At 37.9% G+C, this 20,648-nt stretch overlaps 1 protein-coding gene across 1 annotated transcript in view; it reads right to left on the minus strand.

The window, feature by feature from the left end:
- The window catches only part of LOC150081074 (P-selectin-like), a 265,101-nt gene that overhangs the window by 138,201 nt on the left and 106,252 nt on the right, over positions 1-20,648 (minus strand). Inside the window, 2 exon segments of the mRNA XM_090382138.1 lie at positions 3,494-3,586; positions 9,264-9,473. Coding sequence (XP_090238264.1) covers positions 3,494-3,586; positions 9,264-9,473 — 303 coding nt within the window.

Raw genomic sequence — 20,648 nt, forward strand, 5'->3', positions numbered from 1 at the left:
GTTGCCCTTCTCTGTACTCATTCCAGCAGCTCTACATCCTTCTTGAAATGAGGCCTCCAGACCTGTATACAGTATTCAAGGTGTGGCCTGACCAATGCCTTATACAAGGGAATAATCACATCCCTGTCCCTGCTAGAAAAATTCCTGTATATCATTGACAAGACACCATGAGCTACTCTTGCAGCTTGTCTGCACTGCTCAGAGAACTTCATATCTGCCTGCACAATTACCCCCAGGTCCTTTTCATTCTCTACCACTGTCAGCGTAGTACCACAGAGTTGATACGTTGATCTGGGGTTACTGTTTCCCATATGTAGTACTTTACATTTGTCAATGTTAAACTTCATTTGCCACCTCTCAGCCCATCTGCTCAACCTTTCCAGATCCTGTTGCAGCAGCATAGTATCAGTAGTGTCCTTAACAACCCTGCCAACCTTGCTATCGTCTGCAAACTTGGACATTAAGCCTGATACACCATCATCAATATCATTTATAAATACAGAAAACAACAATGGACCCAACACTGAACCCTGAGGAACTCCACTAATAACATTAGTCCACGTTGAGCAGTGTCCATTGATTACCACTCTCTGTCTTCTGCCACTCAACCATCCCTTTATCCATAGCAGCAATTTGCCTCCAATGCCACACTTCTCCAATTTGTGCAGCAGTCTTCCATGCGCAACAGTATCAAAAGCCTTTCTAAGATCCAAATATATAATATCAAAGTTATTCCCTGCATCCAGTTCTTTTGTGACTACATCATAGTATCCAATCAAATTGGTCAGACAAGACCTGCCCTTAACAAAACCATGCTGTGTCTGAGCTATAACTGAATTCTTGTCCAGATGATCCTGCAGTGCTTCTTTAACCAGTGCCTCCATTAATTTTCCTGGAACCGAAGTTAAACTAACAGGTCTATAATTACTTGTGTCAGCCTTTGTTCCTCCTTTGTGAATTGGGGTTACATTTGCACATCTCCAGTCCATGAGTACCTCCCCTGAGTCCAAAGAAGCTGTCATAATTATGGCTAGGGGTTTGCTTACTTCCTTTGCTGCCTCCTTTAATATAACTGTATAGATCCCATCCACCCCAGGTGCCTTTTTTATGTTTATCCTCAACAATTTCTCCTCCACTTTCCTCTCAGTTATTAGAAAATCATCTAGCTCACTGCCAATGTTTACTTCACCTACGACATTCCCCTTCCTGAATAACTCCTCATGTGTGAATGTAGATGCAAAATACTCGTTTAAATTGTTAGCCACCTGAGCTGGATCCTCAACTGTTGAACCATCAACATCCAGTGGACCAATCTGATTCATCTCTTTCCTTCTTGAGTTTAAATAGGTAAAGAACTCTTTTCTGTTTTTCTTTGCATCCTTTGCCAAGGATTTCTCATAATCTGCCTTTGCCTGCCTAATCTCCTTTGTGACTTGGTTACAGACCAACTTATATCTATCGTAGGCTTCCATGTCACCAATTAATTTGTATGTATCCTATGCATTTTTCTTCTCTGCCATATGTCTCATTAGTTCATCTGACAACCATTTAGGCCTGAACCTTGAACAATATTTCTTGGTTGGTATGTAAAGCCTGGTAGCTTCCAAGATTAGTTCCTTGAATGCTTCCCATTTTGAATTTGCTGTTGGTAACATCATCAGTTGGTCCCACTGTATAGAATTTAAATACTGTCTCAGACCATCATAGTCGCCTTTACGAAAGCAAAAACCCTTCCCTTTACCTCTGATGGCAGTTACCTCCTTGAGTAAATCCCACTTCAGCACACTGTGATCACTGCCACCCAGTGGTTCCTTTATCTGCAGATTCCTAATGCATGAAGAATCACTACTGATAATCAGATCAAGAGTATTACTCCCTCTAGTTGCCTCCCGAACATGCTTGTGTAGAAAACAATCATCCAATAAATCCACAAAAGCCTTGCTAGTGTGTGAGTGACCAACCCACAAATTCCAGTCAATATCTGGGAAATTAAAATCCCCCATTATAAGACTCTCTGATTTACTGGCCCATTCTATTTCCCTGTACAGTATCTTATTATACTCATCAGAGTCATTAGGCCTATAGCACACTCCTACTCTCAATTTTGATTTACCTATGTTTATGTCACATCAAACTGACTCGACACTGCCCTGTCCATCAATGTCGACTGGCTTCACTTCCTTGGATTTTATGTGTTTTTTAACTAATAGCACTGCTTCTAACCCCTTCTCCCCTCCTGTCCTGTCTATCCTTTCTATACACATTGTACTCCCCAAATTCCAGTTCTGCATTCCTTATATCTGTGTGACACCACGTCTCTGATATCCCAACAATATCTGCCTTTGATGTTTTGAGCAATACCTCAAATTCATCAAATTTATTTACTAAACTCCTAGCATTGGTGTACACGCAAGTATACATGCACCTGTTTCTATTCTTAGCTACCCTAACACAACCCATGTGTTTACTTGTACCGCAATGACTTCCAGCAGTCTCTGAAATATCCTGCATCTTGTTTTTCAGGCTTCTGCTCATTCCAATAGAAGCAGTGCAAGAATCTCTTTCACCTCTGCCAGTGGCTACTGTTAATCCATTAGTCTTTGTCTCCCCCCAAGCTAGCAGTTTTCCGACCCACCTAACACTGCCTCGATAGCATCAGCAAATATTCTTGCACCCTTTCTATTTAAGTGTATCCCATCCCTGTAGAAGCAATCTCTCCTGTTAACAAGTACATTCCAGGCTGAAAAAAATTCTACCCCTTGAGCCTTGCACAATCTTTCCAGGGCCGAATTGATCGACAAGGCTCTCATCATATACTCCCTCCTATCGTGTCTGGGCAGAATTGCAGACACTTTCAAATTCAACCCTACTTCACGGCTTTTTTTCAACAGTGACCTGTACTTGTTAAGTAATTCCGCTGGTCTCCTACTCTTAATATCATTAGTGCCAACGTGTACAACTATATCACCTTTTGTGTCCTTAAAAGATGATATCTGCTCTACAACGTCATCAACCTTTGCCCCTGGCAGACATACCCTGGTCCTGTTCCACCTATCCTTTTTACAAAGCATGTTCCCCGTTTCCCTGACAATAGAGTCACCAACAACTACTAGTTCCTGTGGGACCAGCGCATTCTGCCCTGATGTTCTCTAATAAGTGATATTTATGGGTTCTCTGTCTTTACTGTATTTCAAATTTGTGGACATGTCACCCTTTTTTTTGGTGTCTGAGGATGTGTCACCTTGAGTGGGAAGTCATGCATTTGCACTGCTAAGAGTAGACATCCATTTAGCTTCTTCTTTCATCTTAATTTCATTGTTAGGGGTACCATAATACAGAGGTAGCAGAAGTGCACCTTGCTAAGATTAATCCTAATTGGCACATTAATTTTCTGCATTTGTTTTATGGTATAATTAGTGTTCCTTTTTCTACAGTGGTCTTGGAAACTATTGTAAAATCATGTTTGTCTCTGAAGCAAAGTTATATTACTTACCTAAAGTTCCTGGATACCAGGCACATAAACGATTGCCCTGAAGTGATGAACTGTTTCCAATCCTGATTTCAAGATCATGAAGTGGCTGATGGCCTGCAAGATGTATAAAAAGAAGTCACAGAAAACAGTTATTGCAATATGGTAAATAAATGCAGAAGAAACTTAATGGTTCAACTGGCAGCCCTCCAGTTGCTTTTTGTGCAGCCCAAAGAGTATTCTTCCATTTCCCAAAATATGTGTTAACATTCTCTTTCTTTTCAAAAGGTAGTGAATTGTATTGTTAGCATTAGCATTGACAATATGATGCAAGGAAGCAAAGGTTATACAGTGCCACAAAAAAAACAAAAAAAAAAACATTTCATTTTCCCATTCATTCTGATAATCATTTAGACATCAAATTTGAAATGTCTATATCAGTCTCATTAATGCATATTCAAATTTTAATATTAATAAATATTAAAAACAGTAAGGACCCATTGATGACCCCAGTGGAACTCCATTCAGCACAACAGTATATCATAAACCCAGGCACTACCAAGAGATACATCCAGACTGTCATATTCCAATGCATCCTCTAAGCAGCAGAAATCTGGGGTTCTGCGACTAAAACTATGCTAAAGCCATTATATTCAGTTTAGTTTTGGTTACTTAAATGGGCCACGTGGAAGCCTATAAGTTACCTCCACAGCAGCATACTACAGCGATGACCTCAGCTCTCAGTCTGAAATGATTGCCAGTGAAGATGGAATAGAGATGTTTAACTTTAACTGTGAAGATGCTCATGGGAAAGATCTCTGCCCTCAACATCTTCCTGTGCTGAGAGCAAAGCTACAGTTGTGCTCGACCCATTGAAGACTGCACACGTCTGAAAGGTATCCTCCCACACAAATGTTAACAATGATAAAATCGCTGGACATTGATCTGTACTGGTTTGCCTGTGACAAAAAGTACAGGAGAAGGACCTTAACAAAAGCAAGTGATCTTCTCTCCACCAGTAGGGGGATGAATCTGAACTGTAAACAAATCTGTGAACTGTGGAAAACTTGGTCTGTGCCACTGTATTCTGTGACCACAAATCCTGTAATCTAGATGTATGGAGAACTGATTCACATGGTATCTGTTCATGGCATTTATTTTATTTATTAATTTTTCTATTTTTTATTATCATTATTTATCTTGGTATTTTATTTTATATTATTATTATCCATGTGAAACCCCTGGCAGCATGCCATTATGGGTGTATTGTATGGTGTCCTTACATACAATAAAGATTAAAAGCGGTGGCCAATCATAACCACTCTTGGTCTCCTACCAGTTAGTTATCCCTTCATTAATAAGTAAGTTGTCCTGAATGCCACATTGCTTTGGTTTATATAACAAACAGTCATACATGTGGTACAATATTTATTTATTATTTCATTATTTATGTACAAGGTGACGTACAGGTGAATTCAACTAATCAGTCACCAGAACAATTTACATATATACAGAACTATATACAGTCTGAAATATAAAAACATGACAGTTAAGCAATTATATCATATAGATCAGGCCTGGCCAGCTTGTGGGCTGCACATGGCCTGCCAGATGATTTTTATACTACTGAATACATCAGTCGGAAATCATTCACTAGATGCACTAGGCACAATAAATAATGACTTCTTCTTGACTTCTCAAAGTACCCCGATGAAATAAAAAAACTTTAAGCAGCAAAAGATCGCTGTTTCTCAGAACTTGCAAAATATTAGCATAGGCATATGATGCAAGAAAGCAAGCTTATACAGCATCAGCCAAAAAAACTCCTTCCCATTTCATTGATCCATTCGTTCCAAATGTTTGTCTAGTTCTGCCTTGAATTTATTTAAGCTATCAACTTCCACAACAACAGATGGAAGTTTGTTCCAGCAATCAACTGGCTAAAGACAAATTTCTGCACATCTATTCTACAACTGTCTTTCCTCAGTTTGAATCTATGCTCCTTTTGATTTGTAATCTGAGCAAGAGGAAGAATCCCATCAGCATTGAGCCTGCTCAATCTATTCAAGGCCTTATACACCTCAATCACATTGCCTTTCTTCATAAGAGCACCCCTTTCTTCTTCATAAGAGCACCCCTTTGTTCCCCTCACCAGTCTTGTTGCCCTTCTCTGTACTCATTCTAGCAACTCTACATCCTTCTTAAAATGAAGCTTCCAGACTTGTACACAGTACTCAAAGTATGGCCTGACCATTGCCTTATACAAGGGGATAATCACCTCCTTATCCCTGCTCACAAAATTCCTGTATATCATTGACAAGACCCCATGACCTACTCTGGCAGCCTGTCTGCACTACTCAGAAAACTTCATATCTGAGTAGTGCAGACAGGCTGCCAGAGTAGGTCATGGGGTTGTTTGTTTGTTTGTTATTTGGTTTTTAGGAGCATTAGCAACTAAGGCCATATTGCTCTGGGATATGCGGTGGTCATTCCCTGAATGACCTTTCCGCATCCTCCGTATTTGGTGGTGACGGGCTCGAACCCCGGTCTAATCAAGAAGCGTGTGCTACGCACTGCTGCTCCTTCCCACCTGGCTACAGAGGCGCCAGGTCATGGGGTCTTGTCAACATGAATATCATTGATAAATATACAAAACAACAATGGGCCCAACACCGAATCCTGGAGGACACCACTAATAACATTAGTCCACAAAGAACAGTATCCATTGATTACCACTCTCTGTCTTCTCCCATTCAACCATCCTTTTATCTATTGTAGCAACTTGCCCTTAATGCCATACTGCTCAAATTTGTACAGTAGTCTTTCAAGTGCAACAGTATCAAAAGCTTTCCTGAAATACAAGTATATGATAAAGTGTTTGAGATAATTTGTTCTCTATTTCGAGTTGATATTTCCACTATCCCGGGAACTCTGCAGATGGAAGCAATTGATTTAAAGTGCAACAATGAATTAAAACACATTCATGCCACAATATCAAAAATCAATTTTTACAACATGTATGTGACAGCAGAAAAGTATCCCAAATTAAGATTTCTTGCAAAAAAAAATTATAAGTGCCTTCGGAGCCACATACGTTTGTGAAACTTTCTTTTTAAAAATGAAATTTATTAAAAGTAACTCTTGAGCTTCAGTAACAGATGAAAATGTAGATGAATAATAAAAATGAATGAATAAAATAGATTTTTATGGTATTTGATTTTTTATTTTTAAAAGATTGTTTTATTTTATGTGTGGTCCACGGAAAATTGTAGTTCTTCAAGGTGGCCTGCAGAATGATTTGGGTTGGCCAGGCCTGATATAGATAAACATGCAGTGTGTTTGTGACAATGTAATACATGCAAATGAAATGCTGTAATAGTGAAGAACAGAATTTGTCAAATATATAGAAGCTAAGCAGCTTATAAATATTAACATACAAGATAAATATTAAATTATTAAAAACACGGAATTTAGAATATGATCAGTCTTAATATAATGATAATCAAAATATTAACAATGTGATATATTTAGGCATTTATCTCATACTTAAGTGCAATTCTGAAGGAAGAGTCAAATTCAAAGAAGTCGAATTGCATGGAGTTTGCTTCCCACATCATGCATGTTAAGGGACTATATCATCCATAGTTAGTTCTCTGTATACTTGGGTGAAATGTCAAGGAATCTCTGCTATCAGAGTGAGAGACATTAAAATTGACAGCTTAAAGAAGTGCCAAACAATCCACCTTGGTGTTAGTAAGTTTGTAAAGAAACTATAAGTCATAATTTCTTCTGTGGAAGGGATTGAAGTTTGAAGACACTACATATGTCTTCATAATCTTTGGTGTAGTATGTGGTCATGCTCTGTAACAGAGGTATTTGATGAATTTGCTTTATCAAGGGCTTTACTGAAATATAAGTATGATATCAAAATTATTCTTTGCATCCTTTATGATAACCTCATAGTCATGTGCACCAGCAGCATGGTGTAAGGTGGTGCAAATGCACCACCTTTGGATTTTAAAGTAATACACAATTTTTAATATTTTCATTAATTTATTGAAACATTAAAACAATACAAATTCTTTCTTTCAAAATATAAGTAGTTTCTCCCACCGATCATGAAACGTTGGCTTGGATGAACATGTAAATCAGTCAAACTTGACTTAATTAAAATATTGCATGTATTTGAAAATTTGGTGAACAAAAAATTTATTCCCACACGCCACCTTGCAAAATATCCTGCTAGCCCCCATGCTCATAGTAGCTGATCAGATTGGTGAGATGTGATCTTCCTTTAACAAACCCATGTGGCAATTGCTTTATGGTTCCACTCATATCAGGGTGATCTTGCATTACTTCTTTAGCTATTAATTCCATTATTTCCCTGGGCACAGAGGTTAAATGTACAGGTCCACAGTTACTCACCCATTTGAATAGGAGATATATTGGCACAACTGCAATCTTCCAATCTTCTCCTGAATCTAAGAATGCTCTCATTATTATGGCTGAAGGTTTAGTTACCTCTTTTGCAGCATCTTTTAATGTAATTAGATAGATTCCATCAGTCTCTTGTGCACTGTTCACTTTTAACTGCAGTAATTTTTCTCTAAAGTGTTATTTTGTCAGCAACACTTTACAAAAAATATTCAGTAAATATGGCCAAAATTTTTTTGGGTGATTTCTTTATGCCAGAACAAAATTCATTACAGTTTTCTAATTTTAGTATGCAACATGACAATATATTAAATTTAAATAAATAGTTTTGAACCATATGGGTCTAATTCTTATTTGTGTACTAATGCTTCATAAAGCTAATCATCACAGAGAAGATATTTTTATCAGTATACTGGAAACAAATATATTTTATAATTATGTCCCATCAGTGGCTTGAAGGTGTTCAACACTGTTTAAATTGTGCATGTATAATATACTTTATTATAGCTATTTCCGCCATCCACTGGAAAGTTTTAACCATGTTTGTTTCAATTTAACTTTCCAAGTTTCTAGTGACCACAATATGAGAGATGCCAAAAGGTGTACATGATAATACTATAATAGATCCAAATGCAACAAGGCATAATATTATAAGAGCTTAAAATTATCTATTGGGCTTGTTGGCTGATGAAAGGCCAACAAACCTTGAAACAGTGCCGTCTGGGTGGTGGTGCCTACCGAGAATAAGTAACAATAGTCTTCTCTAAATAGTCTTCTCTATTAGTGAAGCGTTACTCATTCTAGGTAGCACAATACATGGTAACTCATTGTAAAGGGTGATCAAAATATGAAATACAGTTGAAAATTTACACTGCTATCATAGTTTTCACTTAAGACCTATCTATGGTGAATCTACACCAATATTTAAAAGATAATTTTAAGCTCTTATAATATTATGCCTTGTTGCATTTGGATTTATTATATTCTTAGTCAGTTTTATTCATAGAGGGAATTTCATATCTATGGGATAGAATTATTTAATATAACTTAATGATAATCAATCTATAGTAGAATAGATGTGTGGAAGTTTGCCTTTAGCTAGTGGGCAGTTGATTGCTGGAACAGACTTCCATCTGTTGTTGTGGAAGTTGATAGTTTAAATAAATTCACTGGATGGGTGAAATGGGAAAGTGTTTTTTTTTTTTTTTTTTGGCTGATGCTGTATAAGCTTGCTTTCTTGCATCATATGCCTCAACTAATATTAATGCTATAAATGGCTGTTTCTTAAATTCTTATGAAACGAACTGGGAAAGCTTGGTAAATGCTTTTTTTATAAGAATATATATCAATTTGCACTTACCACAACATCCCCTTGTTACAATTCGCACAACACGAACAGAGTACCGATGTAGTAAGTCTACCTGCCACCAAGGAGAGTTCTCTGACTTAGTTTCAGTACAAAATTTATTTTCATGAATTGTTGTTGTATCACCATCATTAGCATGACTAGAATCACCACCACGTACTGTGCTGGACTGGTTGGAAGGCTTGCCATAGGCTATATTCACCGCTGGAAAGAAATATAGCATGAAATATTAAAGAAAGCTAAAACGTAATACATCAAGTTTTCTAGAGAAATATTTTATTTGATGGGGATTTTGTTTTTTACATAGCATAAAGGAAGAACTTGCTCTTATTTCCTTCTTGTATATCTAATGGAACTATTCACAAATAGACATCGGGAGGGAGAAAAGAAAAGCAACAGAATCTGTACAACAGAATCAGAGCCTCAAAGACCTGGAGTTCCTGCTATAGTTTAATTGATAAGTTGGCTAGAACCATACTAGCCAAAGTAGTAAAAGCCTGTGACTTCCTTGCACTATATGGCTAATATTAACCCTTTGCTGTCCAATGTGATTTCTGCCATCTTCCTGTTTCGGTTCCAGCATGAAATGAAAACAATGACCACTGAATATGAGCTCTTCAAACATTATTTAACTTCAAGTTTACACAAGTTATTATAATAAAAATGATTGATAAAACATTAAAAAAAGTTTCAGATATTTTAAATATTTGTTATTTATATGATTTTAATGTGTGGTATTCTGGAGCACATCTTACAATACAAAACTGTTTGTTTTCTTCCACCACTAACCCTTCTGTCATTATATACTGCACAGCCTTTCTTCTTACTTGATTTCCTTGTTTCATCACAAAATGAAGACAGCCATTCAATCTCTCTTTGGCACCTGAGCTTGATGACCTTTTTCTAGAAAGGACATTCTTATTTTGGACAACCCCTACTAGCCGAAAAAATGACTTCTTTTGAAATTGCTTTTGACAAAGGGTCTTTTTGAGATGGATCCACCACCTTCATCAAGATGAAGCTGTTCCTAGTTGAGGCTTCTAATAGCCAGATAAACAACTTTCTCCACCATTTCATCAATTTATGAGTGAACGAATAACTCACACAGTAATGGTCAGCTCTGTGTAACGCTCCCATATTTTTTGTATATTCACAAATAGCAATTGGCTTTTCCATCTGTAAGATTTCCCCTTCTGTTACCTTTTCTGCTGGGAGCACAGTTTGGGTATCACAAAGTGAAAAGCATAAGTACAGTTCTTTTCTCTTTTCCATGCCAGCACTTGAACTGTAACTCCCTTTTGGAAACCAATGACTCATGTTTTTTCAAAATTTCTTTGTCATCTAGATCTCTAGTAGTAAACTTTTCCTGTTCCCATAACAGTGCCTATTAGATGTATATTCAGTTTATGTAGTGCTTCTGATTGTTGAATACTTGTGTCAAATTGGTCAGTGAACAAATTAAATCCATCACCCTCAATACTTTGAAGAAGCATTTGGATGAGATGAAGCCACACCAGCATTGGTGGACAGGCCATCATCAATTTCTTCCTCACTGTTGCAAGATACATTTTCAGGATTGAAAATAACATCATCCTTGCTATCGGAATTTCTCAATTTCTTCATCAAAAAGGCCTTTTTGAGATGCTGATTCCATGACTAAACACTTTGTTTCTGGCAGAGAGTTAATACCAGTTTTTAACGCTAAAAACAAAGAAGAAAAACTACAGCCACCAGCTGTAAACAATTAGTTTATCAGAGTGATTATATGAAGTAGAAAAAATGAAAGCAGTTCAATAATTACACTGGAAACGCAGGAAAACAAGCTATAAAATTGGCAAAACAGAAAGGTGCATCTAATGGGGCAATGGACTGGAAGAGAAATTTTATGATGGTGCGTGAAAGAAGACATTGGACCACAAAGGGTTAATACTGATAGTAATGCTAATATTCGTGCATGTTTGAATGGGATGGCAGCTTTCCCCCCCCCCATCCACTTTCTAGTTCAGTTAGTTCAAATTATATTCAGGCAAGGATAAACTGAATGGTTTTCTCCATCCAGGCAGCTGAGGAGAAGGGATTCAAAATAACAGTGCACAAATAAAAACTAAAAAAAAAATTTTCATCATGTGAAGTCTTTAAACAGAAAATCATGACTTCTTGGATAAAATTATGACATTATTTGCTAAAATTATAGATCATTATTACAGGTTAAAATTTGTTACAAGTGACAATTTTTATCTCACTTGTTATTTTTGACTAATGAAAATTCTTTCAGGGGCCCTTGACAGGATATGCTACAGAAGGTGGATCTAGCTGTTAATGTAATCAACTAAGCAGAGAAAAAAAAATGCTTTCTATCTATTTGAGACAATATTTAAATCTGAATGCGATTTAAATCAGCTGCCACAGTTAACAATGGAACATAAATTATTTTGTGCCTGCATGTGATTGAACATTCAAAAGCATAACAGTGATTACATTAAACACCACAAGACCTCTCCAGCAAACCCTTTAGCCAATACTGTACTGTTATGAATTTTTAAATAAAATACAAAAAAATGAAAATAAAAATAAAAAAATAAAAAAAATAAAAAATAAATAAATTATTATTATTAAAAAATATATATATATATGCTTGAAAAAAACTACTATATTTCCATATGAAAGTGAAATTAAAACAATATGTAAATTTTTTTCTCTCAATAGTACAGTAACAATTGAACAAAGAACTACAAGAAGTGGTAGCTAACGTAAATATATTAGCTCTCACTACTTACTGTATTAGGATATTTATAATATCCTGATATAGCAAGCAGCCCTATTAGTTCTTCAACTATGAGCACATAAAATGTTATGATACATTTCTAACCATTTTATGCATTCTAAATTCTATAGGGTCATCAAGAAAAGATGCAACAAAGTCTATATTTCTTGATTTTTTATGGCTAGTATTGGTGAATTCAGCATCATTTAAACATGTAAGACTTGAGAGTTTCTTTTTTTATTTTTTTTTTACCAGTTAATGATGAACACTAGTAGGAAAATTCTGTAAGCATGATTGACTACAATATTGAGCAGCACGTTTTGTGTGAAAAGGTTTTATAAACTGAATGTTGCATCAAACTGGCAATTTGTAGAGGTGTTGAGTTAAGTTTGATTTGGTTGCAGTAAAGATCCAGAAAGATCAGAATTTATAAGGTGTTAATAAATAAATATCCAATCAAATTGGTCTTGTCTAACCAATTTGATTGGATACTATGATATGGTCACAAAGCAACTGAATCTAAAAAATAATTTTGATATTACATACTTAGATTTTAAGAAGGTTTTTGATACTGTTGCACATGGAAGACTACTGGAAGTTCACGGACATGGAAGTTCGAGCAGTATAGCATTAAGAGCAAGTTGCTGCTATGCATAAAGGGATGGTTGAGTGGGAGAACACAGGGAGTGGTAATCAGTGGACAGTTCTCTTCATGGACTAATGTTATTAGTGGTGTCCCCCAGGGGTCTGTGTTTGGCCCATTGTTGTTTTCTGTATTTATCAATGATATTGAAGTAGATATATTAGATTTAATGTACAAGTTTGCAGATGATACGAAGGTTGGTAGGGTTGTTAATGATAGTACACTACTGCAAAAGGATGTGAAAAAGTTGAGCAGATGGGCTGAGAGGTGGCAACTGAAGTTTAACATTGACAAATGCAAAGTGTTGCATGGGTAGCAGTAACCCCAGAGTAACATACCAACTGTTTGTTACAACACTCAGGGTAGCAGAAAATGAAAACAACCTGGGGATAATTCTGCAATCAGATATGAAGTTTTCTCAGCAGTGCAGACAGGCTGCAAGAGTAGCTCATGGTGCCTTGTCAATGATGTATAGAAATTTTGCTAGCAGTGATAAGGAAAGAAGTGATTATCCCCTTGTATAAGGTAATGGTCAGGCCACACCTCGAGTACTGCATATATGCAGTACTCGAGGTGTGGTAGGTCTTATAGGTCTGCAGGCCTCATTTTAGGAAAGATGTTGAGCTACTGGAACAAGTACAAAGAAGGGTAACAATATTAGTGAGTGGAATAAAAGATTTCTGCTACTAAGAAAAGCTTAAATTCTGCAAATTGCAGTGACTAGAGACTAAGCACCTGCGAGGTGATCTGATTGAGGTGTATAAGGCTTTGAATGGTTTGAGCAAGCTCAATGCTGATGGGATTCTTCCTCTTGCTCAGATTTGCACCTGAGGAGGAAAAATTCAAATTGAGGAAAGATATTTGTAGATTAAATGTGCAGAAATTTGCCTTTAGCCAGCGGGTGGTTGATTAACAGAACAAGCTTCCATCTGTTGTGGAAGTGGACAGTTTAAATAAATTAAAGGCTGAACTAGACAAACTTCTGGAGTGAATGGATGGGTGAAATGGGAATTTGTTTTTTTTTTTTTTTTGGCTGATGGTATATAAGTTTGCTTTCTTGTATCATATGCCTCTACTAATGCTAATAGGCGTGAACAGTATAGTTCTGTAACAGACAATAAGAAATGAACTGTTGGCAGAAAGAAGTCCATGCAAATGCTTGAAAATATTGTACTTATACAAGCAGTGGTTATTTTCAGTCCAAAGAAATCTGTGAAGCAATCATTTCACAGATTTCCTTGGGGTTGTTCAACAAAAACGCAGGGACTCACATCTGGTGAGTATGGACTTGGCACACCCAGGGTCCTGAGCTGGATGATATCATCATTCTTCTCTTTCTTGGTGATTCCTTTTTGACTCTCTCTCTCTTTCAGAGTAACTCAGTTTTTTTTTTTTTTGGCTGGTGCAGCATAAGCCTCAGGCTTCCTTGAACCATATAGCTAATAATAATAATAATAAAATAATAACAATAATAATAATAATAAGTAATACAACTGTTTCCTAACAAAACTGCAAGTATCAACTTGCAGTTTTGTTAGCAAACAATAGTTTTGTAACAATCTCTTATGTCAAAAAACAGAATATGTGTAGTATGCAGTCTATGCAGTAATTGAGATACTTTTGCATCCTGAAAAAAAAAAAAAAAAAAAAGAAAGAGTATGGGGAGAGGCAATGTGCAATTTCATCAGCTGAAAGCCCTTCACGAGTTGGCCACTTAGTTCCAGTTCGTCAAGTTATGGGTGTGAATGGGAAAAAAATTTCCAATAAAATGGGGGAAGACTATATAAGCCAAATACAGCTCTTAATTTCCTTAAGGAGCATTTTAATGGTAGGATTACTTCTAATCAGAATCCAGGATGATATGGGATTGGATCATTTTGTTCAACACACCGACCAGATCTGAATTCCTGTGGGGATTCACAAAGGACAATATTTACAGAAATAATCTACATACTATTTAAAAATTGAAAGGTGAAATTACAGTTAGTGTGAAGGGCATCTCTGAAGAAACAGTGGTTGCAGTTATGTTGTTATTGTTGTTGTTATTTGGTTTTTAGGAGCATTAGCAACTAAGGCCATATTACTCCTGGGATATGCAGTGGTCATTCCCTGACCTTTCCGCATCCTCCATATTTGGTGGCTCACGGGCTCAAACCCTGGTCTAATCAAGAAGCGTGTGCTACACACTGCTGCTCCTGTCCACCTGGCTACGGAGGCGTCGGTTGCAGTTATAATAAACTTCAATCACCATCTGAGAATGATTATAGATGCACAGGATCACATGATGAATATGTTTTTTCTTGAATAATATACTCGTTACATTTTCAATGATACCAAACTCATTAATGCCAATGCAATACATCAAAAAATATAAGCATTAAAAAATGTTGCATCATTTCTTGGTGACCCTGTATATTTGCTGCAACAAAGTTTTATCTACCTGAATGCTGATTCTCTACTGCTACAAAATCAGTTGCTGCAATTGGTTAGTGGACTGTAAATCACTTCACCTCATTCTGCTAAATGAGAGAAAAAACAGTATTGTTTTAAAGCTTCTTGCTGCTTCTAAGTATATTGTTCAGACTGTTTCTGCCCCCACTAAATATTAAAAGTCTGTACCAGAGGTTACAGGTACGAGCAGTTCCAGGATTGTCTTAGTGTTCTGGGGAATCTATAAGCTTTAATCATACAGTAAAAATATCCACTTTATTTCTACATTATTTTGATCATAAAGGGAAGGTTGTAGCCTCTATCTAGGATATTTAATATTTTTAATATTTTTTTATTAGTTGTTGGTGCATCAGCTTCTGTGGCCATAATGCACCTCCCAAAGTTTTTGCACTACTCTGATCCAAGCCCGAGACGGGATTCGAACCCACGACCTTTGGGTTGCCAGGCGGTACTGTACCCACCCAGCTAGCCCAGTCGGCCCCTATCTAGGAACACCCCTAGCTTGTTTAAAAGGTGTGGTTGTTATTTTATTATTATTTATTTATTTTTTTATTCTGAACAAGCTCTTCACTAAATGTGGCTGAATGTGGCTGCAACTTTGTTGCTGAAAGCTATTTTAATTAAACTGGATATTTTGTTTGTGTTTTCTCTGCTTCCACTCAAAAATACAATATTTACAAAATAAACTTAACAAATATTGGCAACATGATACTGGTGTATTTCTTAAATTTTTCAAGGACATTCATCCCCAAAATTTAAACACAGATCCTCATGTAGTGTCCATAAAGGTTTCTGAAAAGAGTCAGTGAAGGTGTCCAAAGAAATCATGTTCATTTTGGCTTTGAGATTACATTATTCTTAATGTTATTATTATTATTATTATTATTAGCTATATGGTGCAAGGAAGTGTCCAGCTCAGGACCCTAGGTGTGCCAAGCCCATACTCACCAGATGTGATCCCCTGGGGTTAATCAACATCTTGAAATATCCTTCTTTTGAGGGCAGTTTTCACCTTGGAAAAGAGTATGAAGTCTGCAGATGCTAGATCAGGAGAGTAGGGCAGATGATTGTTCTTTACAATTCCATGGTTCATCAGATATGTCTTCACAACAAGAGCAGAATGGGCAGGAGCATTGTTGTGCAACAAGGAGCAGCTGACTTTCTCTCAAAAAAGCAGCCTCACCTGGGAAATGTGCTTCAGTAGTTTTTGAAGCACCTGTACATACAATGCAGCATTAATTCTCTCTCCTCTGGGTAAATTCACAAATTATTTGTGAATCAAAACTTATTTGTCAAAAACGTGATCAGCATTGTCTTGATCCTGGTCTTCTGTAAATGAAACTTTTTGGGTCTTTTAGCATTAGCATTGGCATATGATGCAAGAAAGCAAGCACATTTGCCTTTCACCTATCCATTCGCTCCAGAAGTGTGTCCAGTTCTTCGTTGAATTTACTTAAGCTATTAACTTCCACGACAGATGGAATCAACCATCTGTTGTCGAAGTCCAGCAATCAACCACTCACTGGCTAAAGGCAAATTTCCACATATCTATTCTGCAACTGTCTTCATTCAATTTGAATTTATGCCCCCTCAAGTGCAGAATCTGAGCAAGCAGAAGAATCCCATCAGCATTGAGCATGCTCAAACCATTCAAGGCCATATACACCTCAATCAGATCATCTTGCATGTGCCTAGTTTCCAGGATGCTGCAATTTAGCATTAGCATTAGCATTAGTAGAGGCATATGATGCAAGAAAGCAAGCTTATTCAGCATCAGCCAAAAAAAAAAAAAAAAAAAAAAACCACTCCCATTTCACCCCTCCGTTCGTTCGAAATACCTGTCCAGTTGAGCCTTAAATTTGTTTAGGCTATCAACTTCAATAACAAGTGATGGAAGTCGGTTCCACCAACCAACCACCCGCTGGCCAAAGGCAAATTTCCGCACATCTATCCAACATCCATCCTTCCTCAATTTGAATTTATGCCCTCTGAGGTGATTATTCTGAGCAAGTTTGTTTGTTATTTGGTTTTTAGGAGCATTAGCAACTAAGGCCATATTGCTCCGGGAGATGCGGTGGTCATTTCCTGACCTTTCCGCATCTTCCGTATTTGGTGGTGACGGGCTCGAACCCCGGTCTAATCAAGAAGCGTGTGCTACGCACCGCTGCTCCTTCCCACCTGGCTACGGAGGCGCCCTTCTGAGCAAGATGAAGAATCCCATTGGCACTGAGCATGCTCAAACCATTCAAAGCCTTATACACCTCTATCAGATCACCACGCCGGTGCCTAGTCTCCAGACTCTGTAATTTGCAAAACTTAAGCCTTTCTTCGTAAGAGCAACCCTTTGTTCCATTCACTAATCTTGTTGCCCTTCTCTGTACCCGTTCCAGCAGCTCTACATCCTTCTTGAAATGAGGCCTCCAGACCTGTATACAGTACTCAAGATGTGGCTTAACCATTGCCTTATACAAGGGAATAATCACCTCCTTATCCCTGCTAAAAAAATTCCTGTATATCATTGACAAGACACCATGAGCTACTCTTGCAGCTCGTCTGCACTGCTCAGAGAACTTCGTATCTGCTGCACAATTACCCCCAGGTCCTATTCATTCTCCACCACTGTAAGTGTAGTACCGCAGAGTTGATACGTTGCTCTGGGGTTACTGTTTCCCATATGTAGTACTTTACATTTGTCAATGTTAAACTTCATTTGCCACCTCTCAGCCAATCTGTTCAACCTTTCCAGATCCTGTTGCAGCAGCATAGCATCAGTAGCGTCCTTAACAACCCTGCCAACCTTTGTATCATCTGCAAACTTGGACATTAAACTTGATATCCCGTCATCAATATCATTCATAAACACCGAAAACAACAACGGACCTAACACTGAACCCTGAGGAACTCCACTAATAACATTAGTCCACGTTGAGCAGTGTCCATTGATTACCACTCTCTGTCTTCTGCCACTCAACCATCCCCTTATCCATAGCAGCAATTTGCCTCCAATGCCACACTGCTCCAATTTGTGCAGCAGTCTTCCATGTGCAACAGTATCAAAAGCCTTTCTAAGATCCAAATATATAATATCAAAGTTATTCCCTGCATCCAGTTCTTTTGTGACTACATCATAGTATCCAATCAAATTGGTCAGGCAAGACCTGCCCTTAACAAAACCATGCTGCGTCTGAGCTATAACTGAATTCTTGTCTAGATGATCCTGCAGTGCTTCTTTAACCAGTGCCTCCATTAATTTACCTGGAACAGAAGTTAAACTAACAGGTCTATAATTACTTGTGTCAGCCTTTGTTCCTCCTTTGTGAATTGGGGTTACATTTGCACATCTCCAGTCTATGGGTACCTCCCCTGAGTCCAAGGAAGCTCTCATAATTATGGCTAGGGGTTTGCTTACTTCCTTTGCTGCCTCCTTTAATATAACTGGATAGATCCCATCCACCCCAGGTGCCTTTTTTATGTTTATCCTCAACAATCTCTCCTCCACTTTCCTCTCAGTTATTACAAAATCATCCAGCTCACTGCCAATGTTTACTTTACCTACATCATTCTCCTTCCTGAATAACTCCTCATGCGTGAATGTAGATGCAAAATACTTGTTTAGATTGTTAGCCACCTGAGCAGGATCCTCAACTGTTGAACCATCAATATCCAGTGGACCAATCTGATTCATCACTTTCCTTCTCGAGTTTAAATATGTAAAGAACTCTTTTCTGTTTTTCTTTGCATCCTTTGCCAAGGATTTTTCGTAGTCTGCCTTTGCCTGCCTAATCTCCTTTGTGACTTGGTTACAGACCAACTTATATCGATCATAGGCTTCCATGTCACCCATTAATTTGTATGTATCCCATGCATTTTTCTTCTCTGCCACATGCCTCATTAGTTCATCTGACAACCATTTAGGCCTAAACCTTGAACAATATTTCTTAGTTGGTATGTAAAGCCTGGTAGCCTCCAAGATTAATTCCTTGAATGCTTCCCATTTTGAGTTCGCTGTTGGTAACATTATCAGTTGGTCCCACTGTATAGAATTTAAATACTGTCTCAGACCATCATAGTCGCCTTTACGAAAACAAAAACCCTTCCCTTTACCTCTGATGGTAGTTACCTCCTTGAGTAAATCCCACTTTAACACACTGTGATCACTGCCACCTAGTGGTTCATTTATCTGCAGATTCTTAATGCATGAAGAATCACTACTGATAATCAGATCAAGAGTATTGCTCCCTCTTGTTGCCTCACGAACATGCTGATGTAGAAAACAATCATCCAATAAATCCACAAAAGCCTTGCTAGTGTGCGAGTGACCAACCCACAAATTCCTGTCAATATCTGGGAAATTAAAATCCCCCATTATAAGACTCTCTGATTTACTGGCCCACTCTATTTCCCTGTACAATATCTTATTATACTCATCAGAGTCATTAGGCCTATAGCACACTCCTACTCTCAATTTTGATTTCCCTATGCTTATGTCACACCAAACTGACTCGACACTGCCCTGTCCATCGATGTTGACTGGCTTCACTTCCTTGGACCTTATGTGTTTCTTAATTAATAGCATAACCCCTCCTCCCCTCCTGTCCTGTCTATCCTTTCTATACACATTGTATTCCCCAAATTCCAGTTCCGCATTACTTATATCTGTGTGACACCACGTCTCTGATATCCCAACAATATCTGCCTTTGATGTTTTGAGCAATACCTCAAATTCATCAAATTTATTTACCAAACTCCTAGCATTGGTGTACACGCAGGTATACATGCACCTGTTTCTATTCTTAGCTACCCTAACACAACCCATGTGTTTACTTGTACCGCAATGACTCCCAGCAGTCTCTGAAATATCCTGCATCTTGTTTTTCAGGCTTCTGCTCATTTCAATAGAAGCAGTGCAAGAATCACTTCCACCTCTGCTAGTGGCTACTGTTAATATATTAGTCCTTGTATCCCCCCCAACTAGCAGTTTTCCTACCCACCTAACACTGCCTCGACAGCATCAGCAAAAATTCTTGCACCCTTTCTATTTAAGTGTATCCCATCCCTGTAGAAGCAATCTCTCCTGTTAACAAGTACAGTCCAGGCTGAAAAAAATTCTACCTCTTGAGCCTTGCACAATCCCTCCAGAGCCGAATTGATTGACAAGGCTCTCATCATATACTCCCTCCTATTGTGGCTGGGCAGAATTGCAGACACTTTCAAATTCAACCCTAATTCACGGCTTTTTTCAACATTGACCTGTGCTTGCTAATTAATTCCGCCGGTCTCCTACTCTTAATATCATTAGTGCCAACGTGTACAACTATATTACCTTTTGTGCCCTTAAAAGATGATATTCGCTCTACAACGTCATCTACCTTTGCCCCTGGCAGACATACCCTGGTCCTATTCCACCTATCCTTTTTACAAAGCATGTTCCCCGTTTCCCTGACAATAGAGTCACCAACAACTACTAGTTCCTGTGGGACCAGCGCATTCTGCCTAGGGGGCTGCCTCTGTGTTGCCTGAT

This window comes from Mastigoproctus giganteus, chromosome 9, assembly GCF_048544385.1.
Source record: "Mastigoproctus giganteus isolate SK-2022 chromosome 9, ASM4854438v1, whole genome shotgun sequence".
In the NCBI taxonomy this organism is placed as follows: Eukaryota; Metazoa; Arthropoda; class Arachnida; order Uropygi; family Thelyphonidae; genus Mastigoproctus; species Mastigoproctus giganteus.